Below are 20436 nucleotides of genomic sequence, written 5' to 3'. Positions count from 1 at the left end.
GCCACTATCAGAGCAACCTGGGCTCTCATAACACCTGAGCAGTGCCACAGACTGATCGACTCCATGCCATGCCGCATTGCTGCAGTAATTCAGGCAAAAGGAGCCCCAACTAAGTATTGAGTGCTGTACATGCTCATACTTTTCATCTTCATACTTTTCAGTTGGCCAAGATTTCTAAAAATCCTTTCTTTGTATTGGTCTTAAGTAATATTATAATTTTCTGAGATACTGAATTTGGGATTTTCCTTATTGTCAGTTATAATCATCAAACTTACAAGAAATTAACATTTGTAATATATCAGTCTGTGTGTAATGAAGGAATATAATATATAAGTTTAACTTTTTGAATGGAATTAGTGAAATAAATCAACTTTTTGATGATATTCTAATTATATGACCAGCACCTGTATAATAGTTGTTGTTTTTTAGATTCAATGTACACTGCCCATTACTGCAATATGCAGATAAGAAATACTGCCACTCTGTGGTTGTGGTAATTTGTACACATCTGCAGAGAAAAACAGCAGTACTGTTACAGAATGAGGTGCTAATATAATTGTTCCGTAAGGAGCTGTATGTGAGCCACCTGGGGGCTGTAATTAAATAAAATAATGTAGTGTAAAGAAATCTGGCAGAAAAGAAAATCAGTGACACCATTTCAAGATATGTGCAGAGATGGATGTTTTCACTGATCATGAAGCCACAGAGATATAAAATCAAAGATTAAGTGGAGTTGGAACACAAAAGAATATGTGTTGAAAAATGCATTTTTTCCTCCATTCAGTGAAAGTCATTGGTGTCCAATGTAGTTGTGATAGTTTCATTTAACCTAATGGAGTCAAAGTTAATTGACTCGTGTGTAGCCTATTAAATATTTTCAACCCAAAATTAGTCCGTTTAGATGTTGCTAAATGAAAGTAGTGCATTTTAAGTTCATATATTTAACATTTTGATAAAAAGCAGATCCAACTGACATCTGTAGATCCATAACTGTCATTGTAAGAAAAAGAATGAGATGATTTGGTAGTCTCAAGAGCTGCCACTGAGTCTGCTCAGCAGTCTTAGGTTTTTACAGGGGCCTGGCTGTGGTGCAAAAACACGAGAACTGCAGACCACAGTAAATCTTTCTTCCTTGGCCGGCTGGAAATGTCCACAATACAAAATTAAGATTTACAGCCTCGTCTCTCTTCCATCATTAATCTTTCTATCTGCTTGTTGGACAGATACAAGCCACGGAAACCCAAAAACAGAAATAGCTAAATTATTGTGAAAACAGTGCTCTCTTCTGTTTAAAAGCAGAACTACAGGGATTCAACCCAGGAGTCTCCACTCATGATTCATATTCCTGAAGTTGTTACGAGCAGTGCAGTACAGTTGTGTGTACAAAGACAGACTGATGTATTCTGACAGTGCAAGTGAACTGAAATTGATCAGTGCTCAGAACTATAAATACAGTATAATGTGTGTTACAGCAGCTGCAGCAAAAAGCACAGCAGAGAACAGCACTCACCCCCTGCACATGGGACTGATTCTTGGGATGCTCCTGCTTCTGCTCGTGATGGTGGCCATTGTCTTGGTGACCGTTTACGTCTACCACCACCCGAGCTCTGCTGCGGGACTCTTCTTCATTGAGGTGAGAGTGTGGAAGTTTAGGTTAAAGAAATAGTCTATCAAATAAAGAAATCCAGAATTGTGACTTCTTTATCAGTGGTACGAATTTCTGAAGTCTGCACTTGTCTGTATTTTAACAATGGATGGGTACTGAAGCTTTAAAACTCCTAAAAAGGTTGTAAAAAAACAGCACCTTAAAAAGGTTGTCCATTCTGATGTCATGAACAAATAATTTATACAAATAGTATTTCTGTGAATCAAATTGATTGAGACACTTTTATGGTATTGCTTTTAAAACAAGCGTTTTTGAAACAAAATCATTTCTTAATATCAAACTCATACATTTACAGAGACGTCCCAGCCGATGGCCAGCGATGAAATTCCGCCGAGGTTCTGGTCATCCAGCATACGCAGAGGTGGAGCCTGTGGGTCAAGAAAAAGAAGGCTTTATTGAATCAGAGCAGTGCTGAGATGCGACCTTTGACTTCTCGAGTCACACACAGCCCAGCAACCTTCTTGATGTCTAGCTACAAATCCACACATCTCTAATCATAAAGTTCCACTAACCCTCCAAAACACTGCTGAAACTGGAAACAGTGAGGGTGTGGTGACTGAACGGAAGAGGCATCCAGAAACAAATGCTTGGATCTAGCTTTCAACACTCAAAGCAAATCAATCCTCATTCAGAGGAAACGTTTGGTAATCAGCTGGATGAATAATGGCCCAGCAGCTTCTGCTCGGCTCCTGACATGGTGTGGGGAACAGCTTTTGTTTGTTGATTGTACAGGATGAGGTTTTGACCTTTCACCCTCAAAATCGTCATTGAACTGAATGCAGTTTTGTTTGATCCTCTGATTTGATGTGCCTCTTGGAGAGTATTTTCTTGTCTTGACAGTCTCTGAAATGCACATTCATTCAGTTTATGTGTTGGGAATCTTATATAGGCCTTTATATATCTTCAAAAGGGTTTTGTAGGGTTTTTATGTTTTTTTTCTTATTCCTTTATGACTTCATCTCTTTGATTTGAATGGACGTTTTGGACTTTGTTGGATGATTTTAGTTGCTTGTTTGAATATAATTGGAAAATGTTCTGTGAACAAATATGTCAACAGTATGATTTAACTTTTTTTTTCAATCAACCGTATTCCAATATTTAGGACATTTTTGCACATATCCACTTAACGCACATATATTGCTTTTTTTTCCAAGTAATTTTTTTCTCATCTTATGTTACTAATGCATATTTACAAGACTTGTGAGACTGTGTGTGTGTGTGTGTGTGTGTGTGTGTGTCTTTGTTTTGATTTGTTGTTGTTTTTGTTGTAATATTATGTCACACAATGATCCCTTGTAACATGCCATAGTTGAAATCAAGGATTCATCCTGATTTTAACGTAAAGACAAGACAAGCGGTGTCAACTGACAGCTGTCAGTCCTTAATCAGACAGAGATATTCTTTTGTTTTATAATATTTGATATAGTGATATAGTAGAGCTCTCATATTGCTGTCAGGTCATCTGAGTTTGATAGATTACAAGCAGTGGAACTGCGAACTGCAAAAATTAATTCATTTTGACTTCAAGAATGTGATTTATTATTCTACAGAATGAGTAACACAGCATATTACAACCTTATATGATAAACATTCAGTATGTTCTAAGTAATATTTTCCATCATGTTCACTAATAATGGATCTTGAGTTCGAAGGTTTACAATATTTATCCTTATAAAATGCAAATAGTTGTGGCACATATTACTTTCTCCTGAAAAGACATTTCGAGTATTGTGACCAAAGATCTGTCATCACACACACACACACAAATATATATATACAAATATATATATATATAACAATTGTAAAACATTTCCTTAATACTGTACAACCAGATGAAATGGATAATGGTAGATATTTTTTGTTTTCTGTTTGATTATTTCAGCAAACCTATGCATTGGGACAGGTCCTGAGAGTTTCTTTCTTTCTTTTTTTTTAATGTCTGTTAGGTGTTTAAGCATGCATGCAATGGAGATACATTTGTCTTCAATTTTATCATCATAACAGGGTGTCTCACCAAAAATCAAGGTCTAAATTCTATTTTGATTATCTTTCTTCACTGGAAGACCTGATTATTTTCAGCAGATGTAACCTGAATGTGTATGTATGTGTGTGACACTGAATCTCTGAATGTGTATGAGTGCACACTAATGTAAGATGGAAGTGGATGTTTATTGTGTGAAATATTCTCGAACAATGTTTGTTGAATAAGGTTCATTTTCTGTTCAGCAGTGATGCCTGGTCTCAAAATTTGGGGAAACAAACATATTAGCGACTGATTTTTTTGTCAATCATAATCTTCATGTTGTGCCACACATTGAGAGACAGTGAAATACACAATGCTGTAATCTGTGTACTCTTGTGTTACTACTGTCAATTTGATTACATTATACAGTTTGATTAAATAATAAAGTTGTTTAAACTGACAATTTCCTTTAATGCATCTGGTCTTTAGAATGAATGTCTCTATTCTCTATTAAAGGTTATATTATGCTCATGGATGGTATGGAAGTATGAATATTTATAGCAGTTAGGTGAAAGTAAATGTTATGGCCCAAATGAATGTGTGCAGCAGCTCAAATCATAGTATGATTCTTAAAGGGATAGATCAACCAAAAATGAAAATTCTGTCATGATTTACACACCCCCAGGTTGTTCCAAACCTTTATGAGTTTCTTTCTTGTGTTAAACCAAAAGCTGTATTCATAATTAGCCATGTTTACTTTATTCCATGAGTGAAAGTGTCCAATAACGGATGGGTTAGCCTTCATAACAAGTAAAACTTTGCTCGTTATGTGATCTCTGATGACATAATCCGGTGTTCTGGCGTATTTAGCCTGAGTGTGTATGATTTTCAGTAAGACTATTGTCTTTATATTAATGAGAAAGATTTTGAATGCATAAAACAATGTTTCTAATCTTACTGTAAATGTTAATTGACAAAGTGCACATTGAAATATATATTTTTATTGCCAAGGTATGAGAAAAAAACTAAGTTCAAATTAAATACACAGTACATATAACTAGGAATACTGTTATTGTTGTTGTTGATGGTATAAAAATAATAATAAAATACATTTTATATTTCTACAATTTTGAGATGTAATTTAAAAAAAATATATTTTATTAACTCATTGTCAAAAGAACAAGAGGTATTACATGATCAAATTAACATGAGCTGCCAGAGAAAAAAGAAAAGAAAAGAGAAAAAAAGGAAGAAAATTACATAAATTTCAATGCTTTCAGAGCATTACATGTTTTCTGTGCTTTTTTGTTTGTTCCAAGAGATTAACGTGTAATTTAAAGTCATTTACAAAATGTGAAAAAATTTATTTTGAGATGTAAATATGTTATTACTAGAGCCGTAGAGAGGGCTCTTGTTACGTAGTCACAGTTGTGACGCTACAGTCACGTGTGTGTCTGTCAGCGATCTCTGTCCTCTGATTGGACGCACAGTTTCAGCACAACTAGCACCAACTCGGTCTGTGTAGTTCATAAATAATTCGTCTTCTTATCGGCTTCTCGGTTGAATTATCATATTCTCAGCAGCTCTGAGGAAACCTCGTCGAAACGGTCTTGAGTTTCGTCTGAATGGCTGAAGCCTCCGTTACAGGTAAGCGGTTAATTATGGCTTCTCGCCTTATAACGGCTAGCTGTAGTAAAGTGTGGTTGGTTACGGCCTCTCGCCTCGGCAATATTGTCCAAGGAACGCGTTAGTTATTTGAGAAAATCAAACTAAATAAAAAAGAGATGTGTTGTGACCTCTTTAAGCGATTTATTTGACCGTTTACAGAAGGATATTTTTACCAGTCATCATCTCTTTTCGTCACGTCATGTCCATAAGGACGAAATGGAAGGAAGTTGGTTTGTGAATGTGTAACAAATTAAAAGTTACGAAAAGAGTGTCAGTAAATTCATGAGTATTTCTGACCTTCTAACAGTAAAGAGAATGGCAGGTCATGTTTTATCTTTGCCATGTGACTGCCTTTTGAAAAAAAGCTGAGTCAGTATGTGTAGAATGTACAGTTTATTCAAAGAATCCAGTCATGGCTGTATAGGTGCTGGTCATATAATTAGAATATCATCAAGAAGTTGATTTATTTCACTAATTCCATTTAAAAAGTGAAACTTGTATATTATATTCCTTCATTACACACAGACTGATATATTTCAAATGTTTATTTCTTTTAATTTTGATGATTATAACTGACAACTAAGGAAAATCCCAAATTCAGTATCTCAGAAAATTAGAATATTGTGAAAAGGTTCAATATTGAAGACACCTGGTGCCACACTCTAATCAGCTAATTAACTCAAAACACCTGCAAAGGCCTTTAAATGGTCTCTCAGTCTAGTTCTGTAGGCTACACAATCATGGGGAAGACTGCTGACTTGACAGTTGTCCAAAAGACGACCACTGACACCCTGAACAAGGAGGGCAAGACACAAAAGGTCATTGCAAAAGAGGATGGCTGTTCACAGAGCTCTGTGTCCAAGCACATTAACAGAGAGGCGAAGGAAAGGAAAAGATGTGGTAGAAAAAAGTGTACAAGCAATAGGGATAACCGCACCCTGGAGAGGATTGTGAAACAAGACCCATTCAAAAATGTGGGGGAGATTCACAAAGAGTGGACTGCAGCTGGAGTCAGTGCTTCAAGAACCACTACGCACAGACGTATGCAAGACATGGGTTTCAGCTGTCGCATTCCTTGTGTCAAGCCACTCTTGAACAACAGCAGGGCTCCAAACTGCGACTAAAACAGTCGCATTTGCGACCATAAATATTAATTTGCGAGTGACGTTTTTGGTGAGGTCGCCAGTGGCGACTACCCGCCGAAAGCTCCTCTGGATTTAACCGCTAAAAAAGTTTTCTCAGGCGGATGATTTGCTTCATTCTAGCAGCCCCCCGTTTGTGATAAAACGAACTCGGGCCGAAGGTTAATATACACAACTACACCGAGTGTGGACCTGCCGCGTGTACAACAGCTTTCAGCCGAGATCGGCCCGTAGAGAAAAAGCCGTCTGTCAGCCAGAAGTGTTTTGTAGAGTCGGCGCGGCTCTGGCCCATTATCTTCTCACCGATGCCGAGACTGAACCGACAGAGACGCGTTTCAGCCAGAATTAGCCCAAGTGTTATTGCTATCTGGGTATATATTTACATGTTATAATTTAAAAATTTGAATGTAATGCCTTTTTTCCTAATTGTTTTGCGATCAAATCTTTTATGGTCACGTATTAAACTGAGACGAACGATGTGCATCAAAGTTTTAGTGGAAAAAGAGAGTTTCAAACAGTCCTTTATTTGAAGTGCAACTGCCGTCCAGTAATCGCAAAAAGCTCTGTGCTTTATCACTTTTTAATAAAAAGTACCAGCTTTAAAATTATTCCGAATTCATAACGAAATTCAAACAATACAGTTTTGGCTTTCCTTAATGCGGCAGGTGCGGTCGCTTTAGCGCCTCAGTTCAAGGGCAAGTGAACCCATTTAATCTTTCAATTTACTAATATAGTACATAGTGAACATGAATTAACATCAAAAGGTAGGCTAATTTATAAGAGAGCCTACAGTACAAGTTACTGAAATGTCTCATATAGGAGGAGCCCAAGCTACACTCAGTGGCCAAGTGATGCTTATGCTCCATTAAACTGGTACAGATTCTGTGTAATGAACAATTCTTTGTGACTGTAGATTTCAAGTTGGAAAAGACATTTAGTTCCCACGTAATGTCATCTACAAGATGGATTAAAATGCTGATAAAGTCAAGAAAAAATGAAACATAAACACGACAGTATGATTGAAATGTAAATAAATAAATAATAATAATCGTAAAATAAATAATTTAACATTTATTTATTTTATTCTGTGGCACCTAAAAAAATTATTTGGCTCCTAAGTTTTTTTTCTTATAGGAGCCAATGGCTCCTTACTCGATTTTTTTGTTTGGAGCCCTGAACAGACAGCGTCAGAAGCGTCTCGCCTGGGCTAAAGACAAAAAGGACTGGACTGCTGCTGAGTGGTCCAAAGTTATGTTCTCTGATTAAAGTAAAATTTGAATTTCCTTTGGAAATCAGGGTCCCAGAGTCTGGAGGAAGAGAGGAGAGGCACACAATCCACGTTGCTTGAGGTCCAGTGTAAAGTTTCCACAGTCAGTGATGGTTTGGGGTGCCATGTCATCTGCTGGTGTTGGTCCACTGTATTTTCTGAGGTCCAAGGTCAACACAGCCGTACCAGGAAGTTTTAGAGCACTTCATGCTTCCTGCTGCTGACCAACTTTATGGAGATGCAGATTTCATTTTCCAACAGGACTTAGCACCTGCACACAGTGCCAAAGCTTCCAGTACCTGGTTTAAGGACCATGGTATCCCTGTTCTTAATTGGCCAGCAAACTCGCCTGACCTTAAAATCTATGGGGTATTGTGAAGCGGAAGATGCGATATGCCAGACCCAAGAATGCAGAAGAGTTGAAGGCCACTATCAGAGCAACCTGGGCTCTCATAACACCTGAGCAGTGCCACAGACTGATCGACTCCATGCCACGCCGCATTGCTGCAGTAATTCAGGCAAAAGGAGCCCCAACTAAGTATTGAGTGCTGTACATGCTCATACTTTTCATCTTCATACTTTTCAGTTGGCCAAGATTTCTAAAAATCCTTTCTTTGTATTGGTATTAGGTAATATTCTAATTTTCTAAGATACTGAATTTGGGATTTTCCTTAGTTGTCAGTTATAATCATCAAAATTAAAAGAAATAAACATTTGAAATATATCAGTCTGTGTGTAATGAATGAATATAATATACAAGTTTAACTTTTTGAATGGAATTGGTGAAATCAACTTTTTGATGTTATTCTAATTCTATGACCAGCACCTGTATATAGATTGTGCTACAGTAATAAAGTCAAAGGACAGAAAATATGCCTGACAACCATTTGTCTTCACTTTTAGACACATCGAAGTTGAATCCAGAGTCTGCCGAGTTTGTACCACAAGCTAAACCCGACCAGCCCTACTCTAGGAGAAGTTACAGGCAGCAGCACCACACTCAGGACTGGAGGGCTCAACATGTTAGGCCTCATCATCACTTGAGACAGTCCGATGCGACTAAGCATGGTCAAGATGAGTCTGACAACCCAGAGATTTTTACATTACCGCCTCCTGAACTTCCCATCAGAGGAGACGTAAGAGGTAGAGGAAGAGGAGGAAGACAAAGAGGAGGACGCGGTGATGGTAGGCGCATTAATGACCATCGTGCTTCGAACGAGAGATGGACAAAACCTGGAAGTGATAACGACTGCTCAGGAAGGGGCCATGAGCGACCCAACTCACCCACTCACCCACCTAATAGATCCACGGATGAGGAGAAGAAAGAAAGAACAACTGTGGAAGCTGACGTAAGAGTGTCTTATCAAGCTAGCCGACGTAAACAGCCCAATAAAGCAAGAGCAGAGAGAATGATAAAGGAGCCTCAGCCCAAGGACCAAGAGGAGAATAGGGAAAACCAGGATGATGCAGGAGACACAAAGCCTGCAGCAGTTCATGAACATCCAGAGCCTGAGCAGAGGAACCATAAGGGATGGAGAGGTGGAGATCGCCACATGCAGCCCAGTTCCTGGAGGAAAGGGCTGGCCCCTAACTATGGGATTGAGGGTAACTGGAGAGAAAGAGAACCTGCTCAGATCAGAGTGGAGGAGAGGAGAGGTGCAGAAGTTGAGGGCGGAAGACATGAAGAGTCTAGCAGAAACAGAGGAGCTGCGAGAGCAGAGGAGAGGAGAGGTGCAGAAGTTGAGGGCGGAAGCAGTGAGGAGTTCATCAGGAACAGAGGATGTGCAAGAGGGGAGGAGAAGAGAGGTGCAGAAGTTGAGGGTGGAAGCAGTGAGGAGTTCATCAGGAACAGAGGAGGTGCAAGAGGGGAGGAGAAGAGAGGTGCAGAAGGTGAGGGTGGAAGCCGTGAGGAGTTCAACAGGAACAGAGGAGGTGCAAGAGGGGAGGAGAGGAGAGGTGCAGAAGGTGAGGGTGGAAGCCGTGAGGAGTTCAACAGGAACAGAGGAGGTGCAAGAGGGGAGGCGAGGAGAGGTGCAGAAGGTGAGGGTGGAAGCCGTGAGGAGTTCAACCGAAACAGAGGAGGTGCAAGAGGGGAGGCGAGGAGAGGTGCAAAAGGTGTGAGTGGAAGCCGTGAGGAGTTCAACAGGAACAAAGGAGCTGCGAGAGGGGACGCAAGGAGAGGTGCAGAAGGTGAGGGTGGAAGCCATGAGGAGTTCAACAGGAACAGAGGAGGTGCAAGAGGGGAGGCAAGGAGAGGTGCAGAAGGTGAGGGTGGAAGCCGTGAGGAGTTCAACAGAAACAGAGGAGGTGCGAGAGGGGAGGAGAGGAAAGATGCAGAAAGTGAGAGTGGAAGCCGTGAGGAGTTCAACAGAAACAGAGGAGGTGCAAGAGGGGAGGCGAGGAGAGGTGCAGAAGGTGTGGGTGGAAGCCGTGAGGAGTTCAACAGAAACAGAGGAGCTGCGAGAGGGGAGGCGAGGAGAGGTGCAGAAGGTGAGGGTGGAAGCCGTGAGGAGTTCAAAAGAAACAGAGGAGGTGCGAGAGGGGAGGAGAGGAAAGGTGCAGAAAGTGAGGGTGGAAGCCGTGAGGAGTTCAACAGAAACAGAGGAGGTGCAAGAGGGGAGGCGAGGAGAGGTGCAGAAGGTGTGGGTGGAAGCCGTGAGGAGTTCAACAGAAACAGAGGAGCTGCGAGAGGGGAGGAGAGGAGAGGTTGCAGAAAGTGAGGGTGGAAGCCGTGAGGAGTTCAACAGGAATGGAGGTGCAAGAGGGGAGGCGAGGAGAGGTGCAGAAGGTGAGGGTGGAAACAGTGAGGAGTTCAACAGAAACAGAGGAGGTGCAAGAGGGGAGGCGAGGAGAGGTGCAGAAGGTGTGGGTGGAAGCCGTGAGGAGTTCAACAGAAACAGAGGAGCTGCGAGAGGGGAGGAGAGGAGAGGTGCAGAAAGTGAGGGTGGAAGCCGTGAGGAGTTCAACAGGAATGGAGGTGCAAGAGGGGAGGTGAGGAGAGGTGCAGAAGGTGAGGGTGGAAACAGTGAGGAGTTCAACAGAAACAGAGGAGGTGCGAGAGGGAAAAGGCCACTACTGCAGAATCCAGGGTCGAGGAGAGGCGGAGGTCCAGAGCGACGGACCGGACCGGTGAAGCACATGGAGCTTCCCAAAAGCAAAGAAACCCAGACAGGTGTGCTTCAGATCAGGGGCTTGTACCATGAAGCCGGTTTAGATTAGTATGTGCCAATCCTGGGTTTTAGGCACAATGAAAGTGGTTCATCACAAAGTGTCTGTCACCTTATAACTTAAGCTCCATGGTTAACATGGCTCTGTATCAGGTTTTGTTTTGAGAAGGCAATCTAAAATAATATTGGATCAATCAGCTCTGAGCAATGTGATCTCTCTGATGCAATGAAACGACTCCAAAGGTTTAAATTTTACAATTAATAGTAAACTTTTAGTTTAATTGCATGTAAATATATGCAGTATGCTGTAGCAAGGCTCAATATATACAACTTTAAAAATATTGTGGACTGTCCTATAGATAGAATTAGCTATACAAAATAACTTGTTTTAACTTTATGATGTAGGTAGATGTCCTTTTATTTGTCCCCTTTTTTCTCTTAATATTCAGCAGAAAAGGGAAGTGAATCTCATTAATTTTCTTGTGAGAAGTAAACCACATTTTCAGTTTTGCACAGCATGTGATCGGCTGTTCACTACTGATGTCACACTATCACACTTTCAAATCCTAAATAGTTATTAATTAACTAAGTTTAAAGCCTGAGCTTAGAGAGGAAGTTGATAACATCATCATTATGGTGCTAACAATATTTGATTCGATTGGTTTTGTCAACTAATCATGTGATCCAGATTTTGTTCAGCTAGCTCCATGGTACAGGCCCCAGGACATCTACAAATATACAAGTGTTTTTTTTATTCTTTACAAATTATTGTCACTTACATCTATACACTTGTTAATCTTTTGTACAGTAATGGACAAATTTCTAGAGTATGATAGTACTGTATTTCAGTGTCTTTCTTGGTTACAAGTTTTTTTTTTAACACGTTCAACACTGTGTGTGTGTGTAGGTTGTCTAATTGAGCAGCTGACGGAGGAGAAGTATGAGTGTATGGTCTGTTGTGAAGTGATTCGGGTCATGGCTCCGGTTTGGAGCTGTCAGAGCTGTTTCCATGTATTCCACCTTAACTGCATCAAGAAATGGGCTCGCTCACCTGCATCTCAAGCTGATGGTACGTCAGCTGCCTCTCACCTATGATATGGGACATTATCAAAGACTGTGTTTATGCAATAAAAGATGGTGCTCTCGTATTGTTAGGAAAGGTAGAATCTGCAATGCAAAAAAACGGATTTTGAGATTTCAGTATTTCCTCAGTAGACAGGAGTTGGTTTTGGATGCCTAAAATAGCTGCCTAGAGGTGTCACAAATACAGCTGCAGAGTGAACTGACTTTCTTAAAAGAAACTTTAACATACAGTAACTATGCAGACAGACTACTGTAGACATGATTTCTAAAACATAAATGCTAAATACAGTGGGCTAGTACATAATTTAATAACAAATTTAAATGGTTACATTTTTACAGATAGCACTGAAGGCTGGCGTTGTCCTGCATGCCAGCATGTGGCTCTCAAAGCCCCTAATGCATACTCCTGCTTCTGTGGTAAGATTATTTTGGTTTCTGCATCTTACATGGTATTTTTGTTTCTGTTCTGAATCACTCACAGTTTGTAAAATGATAACGTGTCTTTGTTTATAATTAATAATACTGTAAAACTGAAGAATTTGGTCCTGTAGACATCTGTTGTTTTAATGGACAGGGAAGGTGACCAATCCTGAGTTTCAGCGCACTGAGATCCCTCATAGCTGTGGAGATATGTGTGGGAAAAAGAGGAGTGGAGGGGAATGCAATCACCCCTGTAACATGTAAGAGCTTAGCAGCACAATCAATACATTTACATGGTTTTGGCTCAGGTTGAGTGACAATGATTGAAAAATACTAGATGTTTTTGAGAAGTCTCACGTAAACTCCTCGTAAGAAACACATCAAGTAAACCTGAAACCATCTACTTGTACCAGCTTTTTTGTGTTTTTCTTAAGAGTGATTATCCAACTAGCCATTCAGGCAACTGACTTGTTTGCACAGCTATAATTTTATGTATGTTTATGTGATATGTGCTATGTCACTGGTCAATCCAGTGTTGAATTTCTCTTGCTCTTTGTAGCTTGTGCCATCCTGGGCCCTGCCCACAGTGTCCAGCTTTTATCACAAAGTCCTGCATTTGTGGGAGAATGAGGTACACATACCTTTTTGTAATTAACTCTATTTTATAATAATAATTTACCCAGACATATGCAGGCCAAACAACACCGGTTTCTTGTGTGTGCAGAAAGCAGGTTCGTTGCAGTCAGGCAGGACCTCTGCTTTGTGAGGACGTCTGTGGAGCTCTTCTGAACTGCTCAGAGCACTTCTGTGCCCAGGTGTGCCATTCGGGGCCATGCCAACCCTGCCAACTTCGTGTTCAGCAAGGTAAGTTGTCCTTGTGTCATTTAATTGGTTTCAGAGTCTATGCGGTCATCTAATTTTATGCATTATAATTCTCCTGCCATGTCTTTGTACCCTTTTAGCCTGCTTCTGTGGTGTGACATTCAGGGAGGTGGCGTGTGGGACTGATCGTGAAAAGTTTGATGGATCAGGATATTTCACCTGTTGCAAGCCCTGTGGAAAGTATGTACTAACAGAACATCTCTGCGCTTGTCAATGTATGACATTAATCATTTTACAAGTTCTGTATGCAGACCGTTTTCTTAATATCACTCTTCTCTGGTCTTAAATAATAAGACCTGTGTTTTAGACCTTTTTATTAATGTTTTCTTTTTTGGCCTGTTTGACATTTTCATTTCGGTTAATACAGATATTTGTATGTGTATTTTGCATGCTTTTATAGTAAATGTGTGTGAGCACTCATCTCTCAATCTGTTGCTCTAGGATGCTAGACTGCCAGTCCCATCGCTGTCAGCAGTTATGCCACCCTGGGCAGTGCCAGTCATGTCCACTCAGCCCCAAGCTGGTGCGCAGTTGTTCATGTGGACAGACTCCATTATCTAAGCTTCTGGAGCTTGGCTACACAGAGAGAAAGACCTGTACTGACCCGATCCCCTCCTGTGGCAAGACCTGCAACAAACCGCTGCCATGTGGAGATGGTGGTACGTGTCTGATTTGGGATGATTTTTGTTTATAAATTGAACAGGGATTTGTTACAAGTTTGAACAAGTTTGTTATTAAAATTTTTCTTCTGATCTCAGTTAAAAGGATGCGAAAGACCCTAAATTCACCATGAAATAAATTTTTTTAATGGAATATTGCAGTGTTTGATTATTAATGATTTATCTTAGCATGTCATTATTTTTTTAAATTCTCGTACCCTTGATTCATTAATCAAAACCATTAACTTCCCCTCCCCCAGCAACAACATCCTTTCACTCAGAAATATACCACAATAGGAAAGAAAAGATTATCACAACTTAATTTCATGCTTAAAGTATACAGAAACGATAAGAAAATCACTGGTTCTGTGATGCTTTTAAAGCATTGATTGGTTTGTTTGAGCAGTCCAGCTTGCCAGTGTCTGGCTCAACATATTTTGTAACTAGGGTGAGACCGTATGTCAGAATAATGGCAGACAGGAAGTGATAGGTGTTTAGAAACCTGTTTGGAAACAGCTAGAAGAAACTTACAGAACATTCTAGAGATTAAAAACTGCATATGATGCATGTATGCATCATCTTTGTTTGGATCGTGATTAAAATGCAGTGGTTGACTCTAATTTTAAATGGAAAGAGCACAGACAAAGCCTTAGTTTGTTAATATGTCCAGATTTCTTTCATTTGTGTTATTTATTTGATTTGGGAATTTTTTTTTTTTTCTTTTTTTTTTTTTACATCTCAGTTTAGTTTTGTTATTTAAAATTTCAATTACACAAAGAAATGTTCAGCATTTTGTCCAAGCAATAATAAAAGAAGACCTTTTCGTTTATAATTTGTCTTAAATCTCGTTTTGTTAATAAAAAAAAATTGTATCGCATCGTGAGTTGAGTGAATTATTTCATCCCTACAACACTGTTCTCTTTCACTTGTGTCTGGTCTGCTGTAGATTCTGTCCACTTGTGTGAAAAGCTCTGCCATGAGGACAGCTGTGGCCCGTGCTCTTTGACCTCCTCTATCAAATGCAGATGTGGCAGTAACAGCAAGGTTAGATGGTTATCGCACAGCTGCACAAAGGTTAGGAAGTTCTGAAAACTACAGATGTAATTCATACTCTCTCTTCTGTCTTCACAGGAAGTTCCTTGTGCAGCCATTCAGACTGAACGTAAGGCTTAAGTTAATTGTGTAACTAATTAATTGTATTTACTGTACCAAAGTAGCAGTTGTAATGCTAATGTGTAATCCTTTACAGAAGACATGGTGTTCACTTGTGAGAAACGCTGCAGCAAGAAGCGCTCCTGCGGCAGGCACAAGTGTGGAGAGTTGTGTTGTGTGGTGAGTCTTTTATTTTCATGAAAGGTTTATCTGGGTGTAATAGCCACAAGAAAGGTTTATGTAAACATTCTCTCTCTCTATCAGGATGTGGAGCATAAGTGCTCAATGATTTGTGGTTACAAACTCAATTGCGGTCTGCATCGATGTCAGGACCTTTGTCACCGTGGCAACTGCCAGCCTTGTTGGCAAACTAGTAAGCCTGGCCTTCAAGATCACCTTAATGGATGTCCATCTCTTTTCATCTTCCACAGCACTGTGTTTTTTCTCTTAGGTTTTGATGAGTTGGCGTGCTACTGTGGGGAGACTGTGCTGTTCCCGCCCATCCCTTGTGGAACGAGACCTCCTGAATGTAAAAACTTATGTACCCGAAGTCATGATTGTGATCATCCAGGTACTTCTGCTCAGTCAACCACAGATATACTCATTAACGGATATATGTCAAGATTTATACACACATATACTGTATGATTCATTGTGAAGGTTACCTGTCTTGAGGTCGATATTTCTCACTAAAAAAAAAAAAAAAAAAAAAAAAAAAAAATATATATATATATATATATAAAAATTATTATTATTATTTAATTTTTTTAAGTGTCTTATGCATACCAAGGCTGCATTTATTTATTTAGTACAGTAAAAACAATAATATTGTGAAATATTTTAACTGTAAGAAATAACCATTGTTTATTTAAACATTTTTAAATCTAATCTGTTTCTTTGATGGTAAAGCTGAATTTACCCATCTTCTGTGTCACATGACCCTTCAGAAAACATTCTGATCTGCTAATTTGATGTTCAAGCCACATTTCCTATTACTATGAATGCTGAAAACAGTTGCGTTGCTTAATATTTTTGTGGAAACCATGCTTTTTATTTTTTTTAGGATTCTTTGATAAATAGAAAATTGAAAAGAATAGCATTTATTTGAAATAGGAATCTTTTGTAACAATTTAAAAATCTTTACTTTTTCATTTAATGCACTCTTGCTGAATAAGCTGATTGTTTTATGATTTTTCCATAGTGTTCCATTCATGCCATAGTGAGGAGAGATGTCCTCCCTGTACCTACCTCACCAAGAAGTGGTGCATGGGTAATCATGAGGTAAAAAGACATTTTTAAACCAAGACAGTCTTCATTTTTTTAATTACATTTTAAACATAGAGAATCCTATTTTGCACTCTATTCAAGAAAAGTTCCAAATATCTCCAACACCATTTTCACATTTCTCTGTAGCAAAGGAGTAATATCCCATGCCACCTGCAGGACATCTCGTGTGGTTTAGTGTGTGACAAGCTCTTACCTTGTGGTTCTCATCACTGTAAGAAAATATGTCACCGTGGGGAATGCCAGGCAGAGGGAGAGTGTAAGCAGCCATGCACTCACCCTAGGGCCAGCTGTGGACACCCCTGTGCTGCTCCCTGCCACCCAGGCACCCCCTGTCCACCCTCCATCTGCAGTGCCAAGGTACAGCCCTTCCCTCATCCAAAATCTACACAGATGGTTTATAGATGGAACATGCAGTTATTGCTCAAAGCGGTCCTTTGTTTCCTCAGCTGTAGCCTGATTTGATTCCTTCAATTCCTCAGCTGCAGGGTGCTTGTGGTCTGGCACATGTTTTTACAGACAAATGTGCATTATCGGTTATGTAAAACATTGGCTTGAAAGAGTAAATTATGGTTTTCATAAACATCTGTTATAGTTGTTTATCATAGCTTGTCACAATTCATCTTCAGATGATTTGTTGTTTTCAAATGTAGAAGACGGATCAAAAGAGCAGAATATCTGATTATCTAAGCACAAACATTCCTCAGCTATTTTTTATTTTTGCAGACACTTTCATGTTATGCATACTGAAAAAAATCAGTGTTCAAAATGGAGAGCCTTTACTCTTAGTTATTTCCCACTTTCATTCTCTAGATGGCACTGCAGTGTGACTGTGGCCGAAAGAAAGAGACCGTTCCTTGTGCTGATGCAGCCAGTTCCTATCAAAGGTTAAGACACGCCACACTATCAGAGCCTTTGTAGACATTCAAAGCAAAGTTTTATATTGATAAATTGGCTGACACAAGCCTTTTCTTTTCTTTTTTTTATTCTTTTTTTTTCCCACTGATGATTGTGTACTCATAGCAAGCCAATACATTTAAAATGAATGGTATAGATATGCAAATAAAACAAAAATTATATAAATGTCATATGTTTTAACTGATCAGTGGTCAAATCTCTATATTTTGCAGATATGCAGCTATTGCCGTTGCCAGTAAGCTGTCAGATATGCAGCTGGGAGAGTCCGTCGACATTGGACAGCTCACAAAGAAAGAGCAGAGAAAGGCCAGGTAAACTCGCACACTAAAGCTTGCAAGACATCTTATTTTTATTGGTCATCCAGAAGAGTAGTCTGTGGGTCAGTGTTTACCTTACGTAAATGACAAGTTCAACGCTGCATGGAAGGAGAGCAGAGTTCAGAATTAACACTCACTAACCACAACATCCATGTAAAAATTGATTTTGTGATGAAATTGCCAGTGGCTGGTAAGTAACTTCATTATAATACATGGTTTAAATTAAAAGAAGAAAACATCCATCCAATAACTTTTACCTCAGAAGGTAAACATTGTTAGTAATGCACTTTTGTTGAAGTGGAGTAACCTTTGTATTTGGTTGTTCTCTCACAGGTTGGAGTGTGATCAAGAATGTGCTACACTGGAGAGGAACAGGTGAACGTAAAGTTTTTTTCACACATTCTTTCCCTCTATCTCTGCCTGTATGTGTTACTAGATAAGTCTATGTGTGGGTTGCAGGTTTTGATGTTTTCTGTTTTGCCTCTAGGCGGCTGGCTGAGGCCCTGCAGATTGATCAGTCAGTGGATACCTTCAACAAGTCAGCGACTTCCAAATATAGTGACTCTCTGAAAGAAGATGCAAGGTGGTTCAAATTCTAAAATAGTTCAAGAATGTATCAACAAACAGTACATAAAGCTAGGACCGGTTGTATGAGACATGACCAAACTCAAATTCTTTGGAAGAGTTCACGATGAAGGCACTGACCATTAAGCAACCTATTAAGAGTAGTGAATCAAACCGCAAGACTGCTTTCAAGAATGCAACAGAAGTATTTATGTAAAAAAAAGACTGTTGCATTCTTGAAAGCAGTCTTGGAGTTTGATTCACTACCCTTAATAGGTTCAGTTGCTTGCCAAATGTATAAACTGTACAGGACTGTACTTTCAAAAGCATCCAAGCTCCAAACACAAAAATGGGGATTGAAGCCAACTTATAAAAGCAACAAATGCTTATCCATTATTTTTTTAGTCGAGTAACTGTGCACTAAAGAATTGCCAGTCGAGTTTGGGTTCTTGCACATTTGCTTTGACAGTTTAAAGAAAAACTGAAGTGTAGAATATACACACGTAAGTTAAATGTTTAGTCTACTACAGAGCCAAGTGAAAGCCTGAATGCTCAAACTAATGAAACTTTTTTTTTTGCTTGTTTGTTTAATTCAGGAAAGATTTCAAGTTTGTTAGTGAAATTGAAGAGGAGATTAAGAATTTAGTTGAACTGGCTAACAAGGTAAAATGTAGTCCAATGATCACACTATAAATAGTTGACTATCTACTATCCGAGCACTTCTAGAGCTCTGTAATTGTGTTTTTCCTCAGGGTAAACAGCCTAAGAGGAGTCACTGTTTTCCACCTATGAAGCGTGAACACCGGAGAATTATCCATGAGCTAGCGGAGGCATATGGTGTGGAAAGCGTCAGCTATGATAGCGAACCCAAGCGCAATGTCGTGATTACTGCCATCAGGTCAAAAGAAACTGTCAGACTTTAAATTGGGCTTCCAAGTGTAATAGTGAATACTATTCTTTTTGTAAGCATAAAAGCAAGCACAAGTAAAAGGTGTCTCTCAGTTAAGTGTGTGTCAGCAGTGTTGGGTAGTCTTTAACTTGATGGTTTTACATGTGTTTTCAGGGGGAAATCAGTGTGTCCTAACACAAGTCTGGCTGCTTTGATTGAAAGGGAAACTGTTTCCAGAGCACCTCCTCCTATTGCCCACATAAAACAACACACAAGCAAGTATGTTCACACATATCTCACCACTAGACTACCATTCAAACACTGGGCATCAAAATGTTTAAACGTTTTTGAAAGAAGTTTTTTTTTTTTTTTATTGCTGTGCTGGCAGAGCTGAATTTTTTAACAGCCATTACTCAATTTCTTCAGTCTCTGATCCTTTAGCAATCATTTTAATATGGATTTTTTTCTCAAAATAATGTATTTGACAGAAATCTACTACAGATGTCTTTACTTTCACTTTTGATCAATGTAGTGCATCCTTTTTCTATTGAAGTATTAATCAATTTTAAAAAACGGAATGCTAAAGTAATATAATCACTCTGTCATAAATGATCAGTATGGTTATTCATATGAGCCAATGTATGGATACTGTAGTGAAGTGGAGTGTTTAAAACCACGCTCTTGTCACTCACAGTAAATAGAATTGCTGTGGATTGTACATGTTTGTTAATATTTTGTGTATTGGTGAAATATGACAGGTTTTGTTGAGTGTAAGAGTATCATAACTAATCTTTTTTTTTTTTTTTTTTCATATTTATTTCAGGGCCGACAATAGTAATGCTTGGATGAATCAATCTAAAGAGGAGCCCTCGATTGATTATTTTGATGTGCAGGATTGACATGAAATTCTGAACAGTCACTGTAATAATCACACAAAATAAAACTATCCAAAGTCCAATAACTACTTTTCACTCTAGCATCAGTTCTGAACACAAACACAGTGAGAATCTAAAGCTATGATTTGTGGACATGTTTGTTAGGAGCAAACATCAGTAAAAATTGATGTAGTTTCTGTGCACATATTAAAGAAAAGAAATGTGGGATGTATTTGTATTCTGAGACTTGACTTCTGATAGACAGCTTACACGAGTGTCAGGAGTGAGTCAGAGAGAAGTTGGACAGGATCGGCATCAGGAAGTTTGTTGGTAGTAATCTCATTTTACCATACCTTGTTGAAGGTGAAAATAACTGCATCTCAGCTCCAATAAATACTTCTTAAAGCACAACTTTCTGCAGTTCATGTGACTTGAGTGCAATATTGAATAGAATGCGGTTCTCCACATTCTGCTTTAGGATTATGCAGCATGCTTTCTTCTGATCCCAACAGGAAAGATA

General features: G+C 39.2%; 2 protein-coding genes across 6 annotated transcripts in view; both read left to right on the top strand.

Annotated features, from left to right (window-relative positions):
- Nucleotides 1-4089, top strand: part of LOC109059136 (plexin domain-containing protein 2-like) — a 47812-nt gene extending 43723 nt beyond the window's left edge. Inside the window, exons 13-14 of one of the 2 annotated variants that reach the window (XM_042728099.1) lie at nt 1476-1633; nt 1962-4089. In XM_042728099.1, the coding sequence (XP_042584033.1) occupies nt 1476-1633; nt 1962-2081 (278 nt within the window). In that variant the 3' untranslated portion in view covers nt 2082-4089. Of the gene's footprint in view, nt 1-1472; nt 1634-1961 lie in introns of both variants that reach the window. The other variant, XM_042728098.1, reaches the window with a different exon arrangement.
- Nucleotides 4090-5084: 995 nt separating this feature from the next.
- Nucleotides 5085-20327, top strand: nfx1 (nuclear transcription factor, X-box binding 1). 4 transcript variants are annotated; one of them, XM_042728089.1, is made up of 26 exons: nt 5085-5276; nt 8610-10013; nt 10462-10555; nt 10766-10878; nt 11781-11942; nt 12296-12373; nt 12531-12636; nt 12936-13007; nt 13101-13240; nt 13339-13438; nt 13700-13917; nt 14864-14961; nt 15049-15079; nt 15167-15249; nt 15334-15442; nt 15521-15640; nt 16271-16350; nt 16483-16713; nt 17167-17240; nt 17484-17582; nt 17922-17963; nt 18076-18171; nt 18749-18815; nt 18905-19050; nt 19216-19320; nt 19865-20327. In XM_042728089.1, the coding sequence occupies exons 1-26, from the start codon at nt 5255-5257 to the stop codon at nt 19938-19940; spliced, it is 3966 nt and encodes a 1321-aa protein (XP_042584023.1). In that variant the 5' UTR covers nt 5085-5254; the 3' UTR covers nt 19941-20327. The 4 variants fall into 4 exon arrangements, with proteins under 4 accessions (XP_042584023.1, XP_042584022.1, XP_042584021.1 ...); XM_042728088.1 differs by having other exon boundaries at nt 8610-10088; XM_042728087.1 differs by having other exon boundaries at nt 10462-10878.
- Nucleotides 20328-20436: the final 109 nt, after the last annotated feature.

Source organism: Cyprinus carpio, chromosome B7, assembly GCF_018340385.1.
Source record: "Cyprinus carpio isolate SPL01 chromosome B7, ASM1834038v1, whole genome shotgun sequence".
In the NCBI taxonomy this organism is placed as follows: Eukaryota; Metazoa; Chordata; class Actinopteri; order Cypriniformes; family Cyprinidae; genus Cyprinus; species Cyprinus carpio.
Note: the sequence above shows the minus strand (reverse complement) of the source record. Positions and strands in the feature narration are given on the sequence as shown.